Source organism: Thamnophis sirtalis, unplaced genomic scaffold (genome assembly GCF_051295495.1).
Source record: "Thamnophis sirtalis isolate CommonGarterSnake01/CBP01778 unplaced genomic scaffold, rThaSir2_p1.2 scaffold_9, whole genome shotgun sequence".
In the NCBI taxonomy this organism is placed as follows: domain Eukaryota; kingdom Metazoa; phylum Chordata; class Lepidosauria; order Squamata; family Natricidae; genus Thamnophis; species Thamnophis sirtalis.
The window spans coordinates 1807761-1821732 of NW_028261389.1; the positions used below are offsets into that span (position 1 = coordinate 1807761).

The following is a 13972-nucleotide window of genomic DNA, read 5'->3' on the forward strand; positions in this document are numbered from 1 at the left end:
GGGGGGGTCTTCCGTTCCTCCCAAATTTCCCCTCCTGGGCCTGGAGGAGCAGGAGGCAACATGTCACCATCACGTAACAGCGAGGATGCAATTTGCCTGTGGCTGATCTGAACGCACCATCCGTGTGGTTGGCATGCATGATGCCCCCTTGGTCTGCACTGCCCTTTGGCCCCACGGCCCGCAGCCTGCTTACATTCGCACAACACGACATCCAGGTTAGTTGAAAAACTAAGGTTTTTTTTTTCCCCCAGAAAAAATCCAAGGAAACATCAGAATTTAAGAGAACAGAACAGGCGGAGTGGAGAGAACACAGAACAGAACAGAATATTTTGCCAAGTGTGATATTAGACGCACAAAGAATTTGTCTCTGATGTAGAAGATCTACATACAGACAACAAAGTCATGTAATCCTAAGATACCACTAGGAGGAAGTTAGTAGAAAAGATGAGAAGGAGAGTAATAATAATAATAATAATAACAATAGAAGATTTCTTTATCAATAGTTCTCTCCACTGGAGCCTCTCCAAGATTAGATGGTGAAGGAGGAGCAGAATCACAGGGTCCTTCCGATCTTCATCCCGCTCTCTGTCCTCTCTTGCAGGGTGGCACCGTCCACTGCTCGCCTACTGTGTGCCCACCGGTGACTTGCCCCCACCCAGAGCGGAGGCCGGGATCCTGCTGTCCTACTTGCCCCAGTGAGTAATTGAAGGGGATTGAGGGGGCACCTCCCAGCTCTTGCTTTCTCTCTCTCCCTCTGGAACTCCAGATTTGGTGGAAGGGAAAGGAAGAAGGGAGGGAGGGAGGGAGGGAGGAAGGAAGGAGATAGGGAAGGGAAGGGAGGGAGAGAGGAAGGAAGGAAGGGATGGATGGAGGAAGGAAGGAAAGAGGGAAAGGAAGGAGGGAGGGAAGGAAGGAGGAAAAGGAGGAAGAAGAAAAGGGGAAGGAAAAAAGGAGGAAGAAGGAGAGAAAAGGGGAAGGAAAAAGGAGGAAAGAAGGAGAGAAAAAGGGGAAGGAGGAGAAATGGGAAGTGGAGGGAGGGAGGAAAGGAAAGAAGGAGGTAGGGAAGGGGAAGGGAGGGAGAGAGGAAGGAAGGAAGGGAGGGAAGGATGGAGGGAAATTAGGAGAAGAAAAGGAGAAGGAAAAAAGGAGGAAAGAAGGAGAGAAAAGGGAAGGAAGGAGAAATGGGAAGTGGAGGGAGGGAGGAAGGAAGGAGGATAGGGAAGGGGAAGGGAGGGAGAGAGGAAGGAAGGAAGGCGGGAAGGAAGGAAGGGATGAAGGAAGGAAGGAAAGAGGGAAGGAAGGAGGGAGGGAAGAAGGAGGGAAAGGAGGAAGAAGAAAAGGGGAGGGAAAAAAGGAGGAAAGAAGGAGAGAAAAGGGAAGGAAGGAGAAATGGGAAGTGGAGGGAGGGAGGAAGGAAAGAAGGAAGAAAGGAAGGAGAGGAGGGAAGGGAGGGAGAGAAAAAGGGAAGGAAGGAAAAAGAAAAGGAAGGAAAGAAAGAGGAAGGGAAAAAGGGGGAAGGAAGGAGAAATGGGAAGGGAAGGAAGAAGGAAGAAGGGAAGAGGAGGAGAAAAGAGGAAGGAAAAAGAAGGAAGGAAAAAGAAAGGGGGAAGGAAAAAAGGAAGGAAGGAGAGAAAAGGGGAAGGAAGAAAGGAGGAAAGGGAAGGAGGGAGGAAGAGAAAAGGGGAAGGAAAAAAGGAAGGAAGGAAAAAGAAAAAAGGAAGGAAGGAGTAAAAAGTGGAAGGAAGGAGAAAAGGGAAGGAAGGAAGGAAGGGTGTTGGAGCTCCCTGCTCTGCTCAAATCCATATTTTTGAGATGGCTCTTAACCCTCTACGACTTTACTCTCTTTTTTATATGAACAATGTCTTTAATTGCTCTACCTGCCCAGAGCCACCTGGGAGAGGAAGATGGGCAGCCCATGAGTGCCATAAACCAAGAGATCAAAGGAAGAGCCGGGAGGGAGAGACCAATAAGCGGGTTGGTGTGTGAATGTTAACCCCCTCCCCCTCCTCCCTCCCGCCCGCCCGCCAGGCTGCCTTCACGACAACCAGGTGGTGCCGGATGGAGAGGAAGTCCCCAACCCGCTGGATCCCTGCCAGGGCTGCCTCTGCACGGGGGGGAGCTGGTCTGCACCCCGCGGAAGTGCCTGGCTCCCCTCTGCGCCCACCCCTTGCCAGGCTCCTGCTGCCAGAACAACTGCAATGGTAAGAGGGCAGAAGCTCCCAGCGTTGCCCGGTGTGAAACGCCCACGGTGGAGATTTAATCGAGCAGAATGGAGCTGGAAGGGACCTTGGAGGTCTCTAGTCCAGCCCTCTGCCCAAGCGGGAGACTCCATACCGTTTCAGACAGGTGGCTGTCCAGTCTCTTCTTCAAAACCTCCAGTGACGGATGGTGAACCTTTGCGGCACCAAGGGCTCAAACCGGAACGCACATGTGTGTGTGTGTGTGTGCGCCGGAGTGCCGGAAACCTGAAGGCCATCTGGCCAGTGTGCCCATGCCTGTTTTGGGGGGCATTTTGGGCTATTTTATGGCCACTTTTCAGGCAATTTCTCTGGCTATTTTGGCCCGTTTTGGGGAGGCCAGAAAGAGCCTGAAAACAGCCCAAACGGTCTAAAAACAGCCTGGGTTTTTTTGGCCAGTTTTGGTGAACATTTTCCGGCACTTCAATGCCCACGAAGAACAGCTGGCCATGGTGCACAGAAAGAATTTAGCGTGCCACCTTTGGCACAATAGCCAACCTGGTTTTGCGTGCCACCTTTGGCGCAATAGCTAATCTGGCTATTCTGGCAGGCTTGGGGCTGTTGACCGCTTGACCGAGGTGCAGCCCCGATTAGACTGGGTACATGATGTGCTTTCTTTTAATCTGTTTTCCTCTGTTTGTTTTTAACTTTTCACTTTTTAAAATTTTATTTTCTATAAGCCACCCGGAGTCCTTCGGGATTGGGCAGCCTATAATTTATTAAATCAAATCAATCAATCAATCACGTTGCCATGGGTTGCCATCACAGCCATAATCCCTTGCGGGGTGGAGTTTGGGCAACTGAATGCAGCTGAGTGTTTTCCTGGCCAGACGCCTTTCCTGTCGCCAATGCTGAGTTTTGTTCAGCAGATAAATTCTCTCTATTGTGCCCAGAAAGAGAGAAAAATCTGCCTCTTCCTAGGATCGAACTCCTAGCCTTGTGAGGCCACCCTGGAATATCTCCCTTAAAATATCCCCCGTTTTGCAAAAACAATGCAGCTGGTTTGTTTGAAATGGTATAGAAGGGGGGGTTGGACTAGAAGACCTCCGGGGTCCCTTCCAACTCTGTTTATTCTGACGTTTTCTCTCCAGGCTGCAGCTACACTGGGAAGGAGTACCCCAACGGGGCAGAGTTCCCACACCCCACCGACAGCTGCCGGCAGTGTCACTGCATTGTGAGTGCCCGCTGGTGGCAGGGGGAGTTGGCAGCCCCTCCGCACAGCCACAGCCCCAGTAGAGCGGTTCGGATGAAGAGGGTTGCTTCTGGGGTGGGGGGTGGACTACATGACCTCAAGGGTGCTGTTGAGTCACGAGGAGATGCCAGCCAGGTTCCCTTCCCTTTGGCAGAATGGCCACGTGCAGTGCCTCTCCCGTCACTGCCCACCCGTGCTCTGCCCGAGCCCACCGTGAGGCCCCAAGAGTGCTGCCCCCAATGTCCAGGTAAGACCCCCAACCCTCTTGAGCGCCTCAGCCCACAACGGCTGGGTTTGGTCAGGGAGGGCATCTGTGCCCAAGGAGCCCCGTGCCAGGCCTCTCAACAGCCCCCTTCCCCCTTCTTCTAGCCCCTCCGTCCGGCTGCCTCTACTTGGGGGTCTCCTACAAGCACCTGGAGCGCTTCTACGACCCCTCGGAGAAATGCCGCACCTGTCTCTGTGCCAACAACACCATCACTGCCAGCACCAGCCCTGCCCGCCGGTCCTGTGCTCGAACCCCCTGCAGCAGGGGTGTTGCCGCTCCTGCGATGGTAACGGGCAGCTTCCACCCACCCTGATGCCCTTGCCCACCTCTGGACTCCCAGCCCTTCGGCGGGGGGCTCGCTCCTCCCACTTCAAGCAAGGGACCGCCAAGAGGGCTGCACCCCCCACATCGGAGGGCTTTGGCCTCTGCCCCAAAGGCTGCCAGCCGTTGCTCTCGTGGCCACTTGGATGCCAAGGGCCTCCCGGGGAGGGGGGGGGTTAGGGTGGCACCAGTGGGGGCGCCGTTGCCAAGGGAGGGCATTGGGTTACACCCCCAAAAGACAGGTGCCCCAAGGCCTTTCAGAGCCCCCGCCCGCCTGTGCCAACCTCCTGGGCAAAGTTTCATGGACACATCAGGGTACGGCTGGCACAGGTTACAGGGAGTCCTCATTTAGGGACCGTTCGAAGTTACAACGGCACTGGGAAAAAGTGACTTATGACTTTTCTCGCCCTTATGACCACCGCAGCCTCCCCAGGGTCACATGATCAACATTCAGGAGGCTCGGCAACTGGCATTATTATTTATCAAAATTTTATTATTATTATTTATTAAATTTATAGGCCGCCCAATCCCGCAGGACCCTTATGACGGTTGCATCACGTGATCCCCCTTTTGTGACCCTCTGACGAGTCAACGGGGGAAGCCCCACTCGCCTTAATAACGGCCTTCCTCACTTAACGACTGCAGTGGTTCACTTAACAACGGTGGCGGAAAAGGTCGTAAAGTGGGGCGAAACTCACTTAACAACGGTCTTGCTTAACGAGGGAAACGTGGGGCTTTCGTTGGGGGTCGTACGCCAAGGACTCCCTGCGTGTAACAAGCAGTCCTCGACTTATGATGATCATTTAGTGACCGTTCTAAGTAACGACGGCTGTGAAAAAAAAGAGACGTGGCCGTTTTTTCGCACCCGCATCCCCCTGGTCACCAATCGAAATTAGCGACGTAAATCTGGGGCTCGGTTGTCGTCGTAAGTCCCGTCCCTAGTGCCAGGGCATTTTTCTGCCAGCGCTTCTGAGGGTCTCACTGGCGCTTCTCTGCCGCCCTCGGCTTGCAGGCTGCCTTTACCAGGGCAAGGAGCTGCCCAACGGGGAGCAGTTTGAGGACCCCCAGGACCCCTGCCGCCTCTGCTCCTGCTGGGAAGGGGGCGTGGCGTGCAAGGCCAAGGCCTGCCCTGTGGCCGAGTGCCCCTTCCCGGTGCCCGGGCCCTGCTGCAAGAGCTGTGAAGGTGGGTAACCGCCTTCCCCCCCCCCCTGGAAATAAGCCCCCCCCTGCCTCTCCCTCCGTCGGAGGCTGGGAGAGGGAAACACCTCCCCTGCGCTTCGCGGGCGAACGCAACCCCAGAGGGTGCCAGCCAAGAGACTGGCAGGCTGCAGCCCCCCCTCTCCATGCATGCACGACCCCCATGTGTGCCCCGTGTATGCATGGGCACCCCCCCCCCCACTTCCCCTGCCCCCTGCGCATGTGCACGCAATCCCCCATGCATCCCCACCTCCCCCACACATGCACCTGTGACTTCCGTGCATGCGCTCCAGGACCCCTGAACCTGCGCCCCACCCCACACACGCGCGGCAGAGACCTGAACACCAGCTGGGCGTTTTCCAATCCTGACAAACTCAGGGATGAACCCCCCGAATCAGTTGGGTTGAGGCCTCGAGGCACCAGGTCCGTATTGGGAGAGCAAGGAGACGGGGAAATTCTAGTCCCAGCTTAGCATGAAAGCTGATTGGGTGACTTGGGGCCAATCACTAGGTTTCTAGTTCCGCCTTAAGCATGAAAGTTGGCCGGGTGACTTTGGGCCAATCACCAGGAGACTGTGAGTTCTAGTTCTCCCTTAGGCATGGAAACTAGCTGGGTGACTTTGGGCCAATCACCAGGAGATTGTGAGTTGTAGTCCCACCTTAAGCATGAAAGTTGGCCGGGTGACTTTGGGCCAATCACCAGGAGACGGTGAGTTCTAGTCCCACCTTAGGCATGAAAGCTGATTGGGTGACTTGGGGCTAATCACCAGGAGACGGTGAGTTCTAGTTCCGCCTTAAGCATGAAAGTTGGTCGGGTGACTTTGGGCCAATCACCAGGAGACGGTGAGTTCTAGTTCTCCCTTAGGCATGAAAGTTGGTCGGGTGACTTTGGTCCAATCACCAGGAGACGGTGAGTTCTAGTCCCACCTTAGGCATGAAAACTAGCTGGGTGACTTTCAGCCAATCACCGGGAGACGGTGAGTTCTAGTCCCACCTTCCCGCCTTAGTGGGCCAGGGGGATGTCAGAGGGCAGAGAGGGTCCTTCCAAGAGCCCACCTCCTCCTCGGAGCAGGAGAGGCCTTTGGGGACCCTCCCTCTCGGCCCTCCCTCCTCGCTGCCCTCACCTCCGAGGAAGTCCCTCTTGGGGGGAGCTGGGGGGGGGGGTTCCTCTCCTGCAGCCTCCTCTCCTCCCGCTCTCCCAAGGGTGCGAATACGGCTCCCAGCGCTACCTGAGCGGGCAGGACTTCCCGGACCCCCAGGACCCCTGCGGCCTCTGCTCCTGCCTGGACGGCTTCGTCACCTGTAGCAGGAAACCGTGTCTCCAGGCGCCCTGCAGCCACCCTCTCCGGACGCCCGGCCAGTGCTGCCCCGCCTGCCAGGGTGAGTCCCAGGGATGGAGGGCCGGAGAAGGCGGAAGGCGTGATTGGCCAGAAGGGAAAGGGGGTGGACCTCACTGGCCTTTGGGCTGGGCTGTCCTCACCACCACCACCACCCGCCCTCAACCAGCCCCTGGGTGCCCACCAGCCTGGCAGCAGCCACAGCCAAGCCCAGGCCTCTGGCGAGCCTCCACTAACTTCCCTTCCTCTCGCCAGATAGACTGCGCCTTTCATGGGGTCCCTGTTGCCAATGGGCAAGCCGTTCCGGATCCAGGGGATCCTCTCTGCTCGGAGTGCACCTGTCAGGTGAGTGTGGCAGTCGGCAGGAGAAGGTGGGGAAAGGAAGGAAAGAAGGGAGGGAGGGAGGATGGAGGGGGAATGGAGAGGAAGAATAGAGGGAAAGAAGGAAGGAAGGAAGGAAGGAAGGAAGGAAGGAAGGAAGGAGAATGGAGAGAAAGACAAAGAGAAAGGAAGGAAGAAAGGATAGAAGAATGAAAGAAAGAAAGAAAGAAAGAAAAAGAAAGAAAGAAAGAAAGAAAGAAAGAAAGAAAGAAAGAAAGAAAGAAAGAAAGGAGCGAGGGAGGGAGGAGAATGGAGAGAAAGAGAGGGGCAGGGAAAGACGAAAGAAAGAAAGTAAGAAAGAAAGAAAGAAAGAAAGAAAGAGAAAGAGAGAAAAAGAAAGAAAGAAAAGAAAGAAAGAAAAAGAAATAAAAAGAAAGAAAGGAGGGAGGGAGGAGAATGGAGAGAAAGAAAGAGAGGGGCAGAGAAAGACAAAAGAAAGAAAAGAAAGAAAGAAAGAAAGAGGAAGAGGAAGAAAGAAAGAAAGAAAGAAAGAGAAAGAAAGAGAAAGAGGAAGAAAGAAAGAAAGAAAGAGAAAGAAAGAGAGAGAAAGAGGAAGAAAGAAAGAAAGAAAGAAAGAGAAAGAAAGAGAGAGAAAGAGAAAGAAAGAAAGAAAGAAAGAAAGAAAGAAAGAAAGAAAGAAAGAAAGAAAGAAAGAAAGAAAGAAAAAAAAAGAATCAAAACCTGCTCCTTTTACACATCGCGTAAATTTGTCTTTTTCCAACTGGGGCAGCTTCTAAGAGGGGGGGGGGGGACTTCAGTTTGTGGGCTGGGGGGTTCTGGGAATTGAAGTCCCCCCGTCTTAAAAGCTGCCCCGGTGGGAGAAACCACGGAGGCCAGCAAGAGAGGCTGTGAGGCCTCCCCCAGGCACAGCCACAAGGGCCTTTTCCTCGGAAGGGGACAGAAACTTGCTGGGTCAACATTTCCCTTGGAAGCCTCCAGTCCTTTCCTGCTTCCTGGCCTCTGCCCAAAATAACCCCAGGAAGGGAAACACAAAAGGCTTCACACTGCCCAGGGGTGCAATCAAGTTGCCTGTTGTTGCACAAACAGCTGGAATCTGGTGTACACACACACACACAACCCCCCCCCCCCCACACACACAGACACATGACTGGGGACTCTGCGTGGCTGCATTTTTCACTAGTCCTGTCCTCAAATCACTCATCCTCGCATTACAACTGTCATTGTGCCAGAAATTACGGCCGTAAGTCATGCTTGCCATTAAGTGGGTCATCGTGTGATTGCAGCTGATTTTATGTTGGTCGTTAAGGGAGTGCCATAGTCGTAAAATGAACATTGAAATCATTAAACAAATTTTGTGGTCGTTAAGGGAACACCATGGCCAATAAAGCATTTTCTTCTCCCTCCCTCTCCTTACTTCCCTCCCTCCCTTTCTCTCTCTTTCTCTCTCTCCTTACCTCCCTCACTCCTTTTTTCCCTCCCTCTCTCTCCTTACCTCCCTCCCTTTTCTCTCTCTCTCTCTCTCCCTCTCCCTCCCTCCTTTTCTCTCTCTCTCTCCTTACCTCCCTTCCTCCTTCTCTCTCTCTCTCTCCTTACCTCCCTCCCTCCTTCTCTCTCTCTCTCTCTCTACCTCCCTCCCTTTCTCTCCCTCTCTCTCTTTACCTCCCTCCCTCCTTTTCTCTCTCTCTCTCCTTACCTCCCTCCCTCCTTTTCTCTCTCTCTCGCTCCTTATCTCCCTCCCTCCTTTTCTCTCTCTCTCTCTCTCTCTCCTTACCTCCCTCCCTCCTTTACTCTCTCTCTCTCTCCTTACCTCCCTCCCTCCTTTTCTCTCTCTCTCTCTCCTTACCTCCCTCCCTCCTTTTCTCTCTCTCTCTCTCCCACACACACATTCTGTCTTTTTCTCTCTCTCCCATTCTCTTTCTCCCTTTCTCTTTCATTCTCTCTCTCTTTCTCATTCTTCCTTCTCCTCCTCCTTTTTCCTCTTCCTCTCTCTGCAGGCGGGCTCCATTCATTGCACGAAGAAACTTTGCACACCCGCCGCTTGTGCCCCATCCGGTGCCCGGCCCGTGTGCCTGCCCTTTGTGCCAGGGTGAGTGATTGCAAGAGAGGCTACTGTCCACTCACTCGTCCCCTTCCTCAATTGCATTAAAATCCATAGCAGAAAAAGAAAAGGGGGGAAAAAATCACAATGATGACCAATCTTGGCCGCTTTTAGATGGCCGGACTTCAACTCCCAGAATTCCCCATCCTCCCAGCTTCTTAAAGGGCCAGAAGGGATTTCTTTACTTCCACTCTGAGTGGCCCCCTTTTCCCCCTTTCCAGGCTGCAGGTTCCAGGGTCAGCACTACGGGGACGGAGAGAGCTTTGCCTCCCCACACCAGCCCTGCGAGGACTGCCAGTGCCTGGTCAGTAGTGCGGGCAGAAGGGGGCTATTGCGGCGGGATAAGGGGAGGGGGCGCAAACCGCAGCTAGTCCTCATTTTACAACCATAATGGAGCCTGAATCGATCCATTGTAGGACCTTGACACGAGCTGCAATTTGTGACTTCAATGTCACAAAAACAACAACAACACTTTGCTGTGGTCTTTATGCGCTAATGTTGCAGTCGTTAACCGAACCACGTATCCAAATATCAGGCAGAACGCTGACGCTGGGGGTCACTAAGCGAAGCCATTGTTTCGAGGGTTTTGTTGCCAGAAATTGTAAGCACCGGTTTTGGGCCAGCCGTGATCCAGATGACTGATAATTTCTAGAGCAGTGTTTCTCAACCTTGGGGACTTTAAGTCCTGTGGACTTCAACTCCCAGAATCCCCCAGTGTTTCTCAACCTTGGCGACTTTAAGTCCTGTGGACTTCAACTCCCAGAATCCCCCAGCCAGCATAGCTGGCTGGGGGATTCTGGGAGTTGAAGTCCACAGGACTTAAAGTCCCCAAGGCTGAGAAACACTGTTCTAGAGGACTTCAACTCCCAGAATTCCAGTTTCAGCCTGGCGGACTTCAACTTCCGCTCAACTGGCTGGGGAATTCTGGGAGTTGAAGTCCGCCAGGCTGAAAGTGGCCAAAATTGGAGAGTCCTTCTCTAGACTTCGAACAGGCGTCCTGTACTGTCCACAGCGTGGGACGGTGACGTGCGCTCCCACTCCGTGCCCTCCCGTGCCCTGCCAGGAGCCCCTCACGCCCCCTGGCCAATGCTGCCCCAAATGCCCGGGCACCTGTCGCTACCAGGGGGAGCTTTACACGAGCGGAGAAGTCTTCACTTCGCCCCGGGATCCGTGCCCCAAGTGCACCTGCCGGGTGAGTGAGCACCAGGCTGACGGAGGGACTTTGGGGGTTCCTGGCACACCAGTCGGGGGCTTTTCTGGCAAGGGGGCACAAGTCGCAGGAGCCCGGCCTGAAAGGGTGGCATCAGCCATTGGCTGAATATAAAACGAGCAAACCCCACAGCCTTCTAGCACTGATGCTGTTACCTAGTTGGGTTGTGAAATGTCTGCAAGAAAATAGCCAAGCTCAGAGAGCACCAAGGACTCCACAGTCGCTGTCCTCCTCCTCCTCCTCTTCCTCTTCCTCTTCCTCTTCCTCCTCCTCCTCCTCCTCCTCCTCTCCTTCTTTTCCACTTCCTGAATCCCCTGCCTTCTAGCACTGATGATGTTACCTAGTTGGGTTGTGAAATGTCCACAAGGAAACCACCAAGCTCAGAGAGTACCAAGGACCCCATAATCCTTTTCTTCCTCCTCCTCCTCCTCCTCCTCCTCCTCCTCCTCCTCCTCCTCCTCCTCCTCCTTTCAACGTCACCCTCCTTCTAACACTGATGCTGTTACCTACTTGGGTTGTGAAATGTCTGCAAGAAAATAGCCAAGCTCAGAGAGCACCAAGGACCCCATAATCCTCCTCTTCTTCTTCTTCTTCTTCTTCTTCTTCTTCTTCTTCTTCTTCTTCTTCTTCTTCTTCTCTTCTTCTTCTTCTTCTTCTTCTTCTTCTTCTTCTTCTTCTTCTTCTTCTTCCTCCTCCTCCTCCTCCTCCTCCTCCTCCTCCTCCTCCTCCTCCTCCTCCTCCTCCTCCTTTCAACGTCACCCTCCTTCTGGCACTGATGATGTTACCTAGTTGGGTCATGAAATGTCCGTAGGAAAACCATCAGCTTCAGGAGCACGCGGTGGCTCAGTGGCTAAGACCCTGACCTTGTCGATCAGAAAGGTTGGCAGTTCGGCGGTTCGAATCCCTAGTAGCGCATAACGGAGTGAGCTCCCGTTCCTTGTCCCGGCTTCTGCCAACCTAGCAGTTCGAAAGCAGGTCAAAAATGCAAGTAGAAAATAGGGACCATTTTTGATGGGAAGGGAACAGCGTTCCGTGCGCCTTCTCAACATGGGGGTGTGCCCACCGGCCTTGGCCCTCCCCCCTCACCAGCTCCTCTCCCTCCCCAGGCAGGAACAGTGACGTGCCAGCCCAAACCTTGCCCGCAGCAATGCGCCCACCCCGTTCCCCCCACCAGTGCTGCCTGCTGCCCCCTCTGTGATGGCTGCCTTTACGAAGGCCAGGAATACGCCAACCGAGCGGTCTTCACGCCCCCCTCCGACCCCTGCCGCCGCTGCAGCTGCCTCGGGGGCAACGTGCTCTGCGCCCCCGTGACGTGTCCGCCGGCCTTGTGCGCCAAACCCAGCCGAAAACCCGGCGAATGTTGCCTGCGGTGCCAAGGTAAGAACCACCCGCCGTGGTAGGAGATGCTACCTGCAAACTCAACAGATCTTAATGCCCAATGGCCGGTTAGCAGTTTTGAGCGGGTACCCCAAATTCTAGGCGCTTCACCCCAACTTTTCTCCTGCCCCAGTGTGCCAGCACGCAGGTCGGGAGTTCCCCGAAGGCAGCCAGTGGCTTTCAGCATTGGACCCTTGCCACGAGTGCTCCTGTGGGGTAAGACCCTCGTGCCGTCGCCCTGCAGATCCCACCTTACCCAAGGAGGTCAAAAAAGTCAGGAGACTGGCCACGCCTGTGCCATTGTGCAGACGACCCGAAAAATACCAAGATAATCATCACCAGCAGAACCCCATTCCCATATTTCTCAAGCAAGGCTGCTTTAAGAGGGGGTGGACTACAGCTCCCAGCATCCCCCAGCCAACATGGAAGGCTGAGGAATTCTGGGAGTTGAAGTCCACCAGTCTTAAAGGGGCCACATTTGGAGAGCCCAGCTTCAGAGCAGTGTCTCTCAACCTTGGGAACTTTAAGAGCGGTGAATTTCCCCAGTCAATTCTTGGACTTCAACTCCCGGAATTCCCCTGTGAAGGGAGGGGCTTCATGCTGGACGGGGGGGGGGGGGGGGAGGAGCAATCCTAGCCCAATCCAGGGTTGGACCAGGGGTGTCCATTAGGTGTAGTGAATTAGGAGAGTTGTTTGAACTGGCCGCCATTCAGTCACACCATCCTGGCTGCCATTTTGACTTTTCTGACCCCCTGGGGCAGACTCCCTCTCCTTGGGACTCTTCTCACCCCCTTGAGATGACAAGAGGTCCCTTATCCTTCTCTCTCTTTGCCAGCCTGGGGGCGAAGCCTCTTGCCAGCCGGTGCCTTGCAAAGCGACGCTCTGCTCGCACCCAGCTCCCGGCCCCTGTTGCCCCACCTGCCACGATTGCATCTTCGAAGGGGAGCGCTACGCCCACGGGCAGGGCTTCCAGCCGGAGTCGTGCCTGCAGTGCGTCTGCCAGGTGAGTTTGGCCCTTGGCACGGCTTCCCAGCAGGAGAAGGACGGCCTGTTCAGGGTTCCCTTCTGCATCGCAGGCAGAAATCCCAGCTTTTGCACTGGGTGGCCATTCAGATTGCTGTCAGTCCTGCCCCAACTTGGACCTTGGGAAAGAAAGACCCTCGACTCCCATTGAGTTGAAGTGATGGTAGGCTCTTGTGCGGAAGTTAAGCGGCTGCAGCAGAAATAAAGCTGGATCCAAGCACAGATGGTCCTCGGCCTACAACAGTTCACTGAGTGGACCGTTTAGCCTCTCCAAATGAGTGGAGACTGCAAAGCTCACTTAACAACAGCCTCAACTTAACAACAGAAATTTGGGGCATTGTGGTCGTAAGTCGAGGTTTACCTGTATTCCCGCACAAAGGCTACACTTTCCCCCCATGCCCTGTCCTTCCCCCTCCCTTGACCAGTCCAAACCAGTGCCTGCTGGTTTGATGTTTGGGAACCTGCCTGATGCCTCTTGGTGCCTCTGGATTCTGTTTCGCATTCGGTTCCCAAGCCAGGTGTCCTTGGCGGCTGGTTTCTTCCGGTTTGGCACCTCCGGTTCTTGTCAACGAGTCTCCCCTCCTGCCGTTTGTGTTCTCCAAGCTTTATCACCGAAATTCCTTCCCGCTTCCGTCCCTTTTTTTATGGCAGGAGACTGTTCTGAGCGAGGCTTCCCAAGAGCACGAAGCCAACTCCTGGTCCCGACAAAAAACCCTTTTATTAATTATGTCTGTGAATTCTGCTCATTCACAAAGTCTTTCAAGGGAGGATTTACGGTCACAGACCTTATCTGGCTTGGAGAGATGCCAGGCCGATCTCTGCAGAACTTGGCAAGGAGTTTCGGAGAGCCATGAGCCAATTAAGCGAACTAATGGTCTCCTGCAAACTCCACTCCCCTGTCGCTCCTCTTTTATGTCCTCTGGGAGGGGCCATTCACCGTCCACCTGTGGCCTTCCTGCCAAGTCGACCCTTGTTCTTTAGCTGTTCCCATCGTCTGGCAACTCTGCGCATGCGCCCACTGGGAACAGGCTCCAGCTGTTCTTCTGCCCCACTGATGTCTGACTCCGAAGGCAGCTGATAACTGTCAGACGGCCCTGGCCCCCTCTCTGCCTCCGACACAGAGCCTTCCCCAGACTCCAGGACTGGCCCAGGTTCCTCCCCAACCTCCTCACTGTCCGAATCCGCTGCCAGCTCTGCTGACGGCTGGAGGGCCACAACAGATGCCAGTTAACCGAAGATGCTAAAGATGGCGGGCCTGACAATGGCCGGATATGGGCTGTGCCTCCGGAAGGAGGGGATGGAAGAGGCCTCGGGTGGCACTGATGCTCTCCCCCGTCTCTCTGTGTTGCAGGAAGGGAACGTCCGCTGTGAGGT

At 54.5% G+C, this 13972-nt stretch overlaps 1 protein-coding gene and 1 long non-coding RNA gene across 2 annotated transcripts in view; both read left to right on the forward strand.

The window, feature by feature from the left end:
- Positions 1 to 13972, forward strand: part of KCP (kielin cysteine rich BMP regulator) — a 59367-nt gene that overhangs the window by 28802 nt on the left and 16593 nt on the right. The window contains 13 exon segments of the mRNA XM_087722511.1: positions 185 to 215; positions 602 to 695; positions 2029 to 2201; positions 3329 to 3411; positions 3584 to 3632; positions 3635 to 3676; positions 3799 to 3903; positions 3906 to 3980; positions 4980 to 5198; positions 6415 to 6591; positions 6808 to 6893; positions 8885 to 8932; positions 8934 to 8957. Of these exon segments, the coding sequence (XP_087578637.1) occupies positions 185 to 215; positions 602 to 695; positions 2029 to 2201; positions 3329 to 3411; positions 3584 to 3632; positions 3635 to 3676; positions 3799 to 3903; positions 3906 to 3980; positions 4980 to 5198; positions 6415 to 6591; positions 6808 to 6893; positions 8885 to 8932; positions 8934 to 8957 (1206 nt within the window).
- Positions 9209 to 13972, forward strand: LOC148043982 (uncharacterized). Its single transcript, XR_015697670.1, has 5 exons — positions 9209 to 9292; positions 11305 to 11575; positions 11709 to 11791; positions 12411 to 12578; positions 13950 to 13972. It is a non-coding gene; the product is annotated as an uncharacterized LOC148043982 (long non-coding RNA).